General features: G+C 44.0%; 1 protein-coding gene across 1 annotated transcript in view; it reads right to left on the bottom strand.

Annotated features, from left to right (window-relative positions):
- The window catches only part of LOC109474109 (glutamate carboxypeptidase 2-like), a 12,173-nt gene extending 11,330 nt beyond the window's left edge, over positions 1-843 (bottom strand). The window contains exon 1 of the mRNA XM_019774319.1: positions 638-843. Coding sequence (XP_019629878.1) covers positions 638-843 — 206 coding nt within the window. The remainder of the gene's footprint in view (positions 1-637) is intronic.
- Between the last annotated feature and the right edge of the window lie 2,004 nt (positions 844-2,847).

Below are 2,847 nucleotides of genomic sequence, written 5' to 3'. Positions count from 1 at the left end.
GAGGATTAACTGAACTGAACTGAATTAGTCTCTTGTAACGTGGCACAGAGGTATATAGGCCTTGCATTTATGTTGAGAACATTTATTGCTACGTTATGTTACGTTATTCACTATCTGTATTGGAAAGTGGGGGGCTGGACAAATGTCTCTATTCTCTAACGTTGCCTCTCATAAGATGTATGGTTGCTCAGTGGAATATAATTTTTTGTTTACTTTTGCTTTATCCATGACCTGTACTTAGCTTGTCAGAGCACAAAAGTCCAAAAATGCCTTTCATTCAATTATGCAAAACTGCAGCTATATCATATGTAGATAATTGCTTGTGCGTAAGATAACTCACATCTGCAACCACAGAACAAATGCTATGAAAACGATGAGGAATTCGAAGTATTCCAAAGGTGTTAAGATAAATTGTCATGTGTTTTCTTTTACCTGGGTGCCACCAGCTACAGGGGACAGAAGGAAGAGAGGTCGGTCAAAGAACACCTGGCGAAGAACCTTTCTAAAGGGCAAACATAACCTGGGAAGAGGCTGAGGAGGCAGCAGCCACTAGACCCAGATGGAAAGTTGCTGCGCGATGTGCCTGAGTGTATAGGCACAGGAAGACCTACGGTGTAAGGTAAGGTTTTTCTTTTACCTGAGGAATTCCTCGATGCTCGCCGGGTCCATCGCGTCCCTCAGCTGAGTAGCCCAGTCTGTCTGAGCCTCTCCCTGGGCCAGCAGGGTGCGCTCTGCGTCCGTCTCGCTTGTCAGCTTACCACTCTTCGTCTCCGAAGGCTTGGGCAGCACGCTGGCAAGGAGCCCGCAGATAGCAGCAATGATCAAATACCTTCTTGTGGCCATTATTACGGTACAGAAATCTGTGTGATTGTTCAAATCAAGTACCTCAACTCAGTACCTCACTTAGCTGTTGCCGTAGCAGCAGCCGCACCCACGTACTAAATTGAATGGATCTCAACCGCCTTTTATTTGCGAAATGTATCACTGCGCGGCGCGTAGACCAACCTTGAAAAAGCGGTTCGTGGCGATTGAAGTTTCTTTGAAGCGACGTGGATGGTTTCTACCCGGAACCATTGTCGCTTTATGTGGCGATTGAAGTTTATTTTAAAAAGGAAACTTCAATCGCCAGATATAAACTTCAATCGCAAGATACCGCGTTTTCAAGGTTGACATGTAGCTAGTCTTAGTAAACAACGTGTGACTCGAAATGCCAGTTAAGGCTACACGGCGGAGACTTCTCAAACTTTCTTGTCTGTCCAAATATCCCACATGAAATTCAGAATTAACGGTAACGGACATAAACATTCAAATAAATGCATGCGTTTTCTAATCATGTATACATATAGCCCGCACAAAGTATTCCAAGAAATATCCACGGCTTAACCCTATTCACGGGGGGGGGGCGTATGCTTTTGAGGCGGTAGAGTTTCTAAGGTATTGTAAGTTAACACAAGGACATTTTACTTGGATGTACGTACTAAATCGAATGGATTTCAAACACCTTTTATTTGCGAAGTGTATCACTGCGCGGCGCATAGACCAACGCGTCATCACGACGCGGATGGTTGCAACAATCAATCAATCAATCAATCAATCAATCGTCCGCGGGCTTCATGGCAGAAGCATGGCGGCTGTAGACAGTTGTCTCCAGTTCTGTTGGCAGCAAGAACTCTCCAGGTTTCCTCAAATGTCCTTGTCCTTACATATACGTCAATATATATACGGATTCACCACCCGGATCCACTTAAAATAAACTTCAATCGCGACGTACCGCGTTTTCAAGGTTGACATGCAGCTGGTCTAAGTGAGAATAAACAACGTGTGACTCTAAAGCTACATGGCGGAGACTTCTCAAACTTTTTTATTCGTTCAAATATTGAAATTCAGAATTTGCTATTAGCAGCCCAATCGACTGACAAATGCATGGCTCTCCATGAGGGACTTATACATGGACTAATCTTAGGTGAACACAGGATTCACAAGGAAGCGGCCAGTTGTGTCGGTTATTTTAATAGGAATAACAAGATTTTGATTTTAACAACAAGAATGAAGGATGAAAGTGTATATTATTATTTTACCCATGCTACCATCACCATGGGGTTTGTGCCGCTTAGCAAATGATATCCAGTCAATGACTTTGAGTCCTGCCTCGGCGCGGTTGGAATAAGGTAGCAGGTATTAATGGGCGACCCCCCGTGGACGATGACGCGGGTATAGAAAGTAGTGCAGCGAATATTCTTGAAGGCTGGGTAGAAAGACTGATAAGAGCGTCAGCCAGATGTAAATGGTGCTGTGTGGTGTAGGAATGTATCGGGTTTGAGACTGTGTGATTTGAATTGTGAAGGTTTTGCAGTTCGTGTATAAATGCGCCGTATTGCGCAACTGGCTTTCCGGGTGAGTCGGCTGCAGTTCAGGTCACGTCCGTAGGGGGTGATTTCAAAGTGTACGTTACGAGCAGATACGCCGACAGGATTTTTTGGTTTCTAGATATTTTGTAGTTTGTACCTTCTTCTCAAACATATTCGATTTTCGTATTTGTGAAGTGCACCCTGCTATAATTTTTACCGCGTCGAAGTGAGTCATCTTGGGGTCCTTAACTATAGAAATCCCCATAGGGCGAAAACTGTGTTCTGCTACCTTCAATGGCTCTTAGTTTCTTATCATGCAGCGCCAAATGGAACCGCTCGGTGGCGCAGTTGTATTGAAGAGAAGAAAAAAAAAGCAAGGTTAGGTGATCCCTCAATGTATGTGTGGACATTTGGGTGAAACGGAACATGGCATGCTTAGGAAATGGTATGATAGTAGTGGCGGTAAGGTGTCGGTTTACGTGTATGTACATAAAAATAT

This window comes from Branchiostoma belcheri, unplaced genomic scaffold (assembly GCF_001625305.1).
Source record: "Branchiostoma belcheri isolate BF01 breed outbred unplaced genomic scaffold, Haploidv18h27 scaffold30, whole genome shotgun sequence".
NCBI lineage: Eukaryota > Metazoa > Chordata > Leptocardii > Amphioxiformes > Branchiostomatidae > Branchiostoma > Branchiostoma belcheri.
Note: the sequence above shows the minus strand (reverse complement) of the source record. Positions and strands in the feature narration are given on the sequence as shown.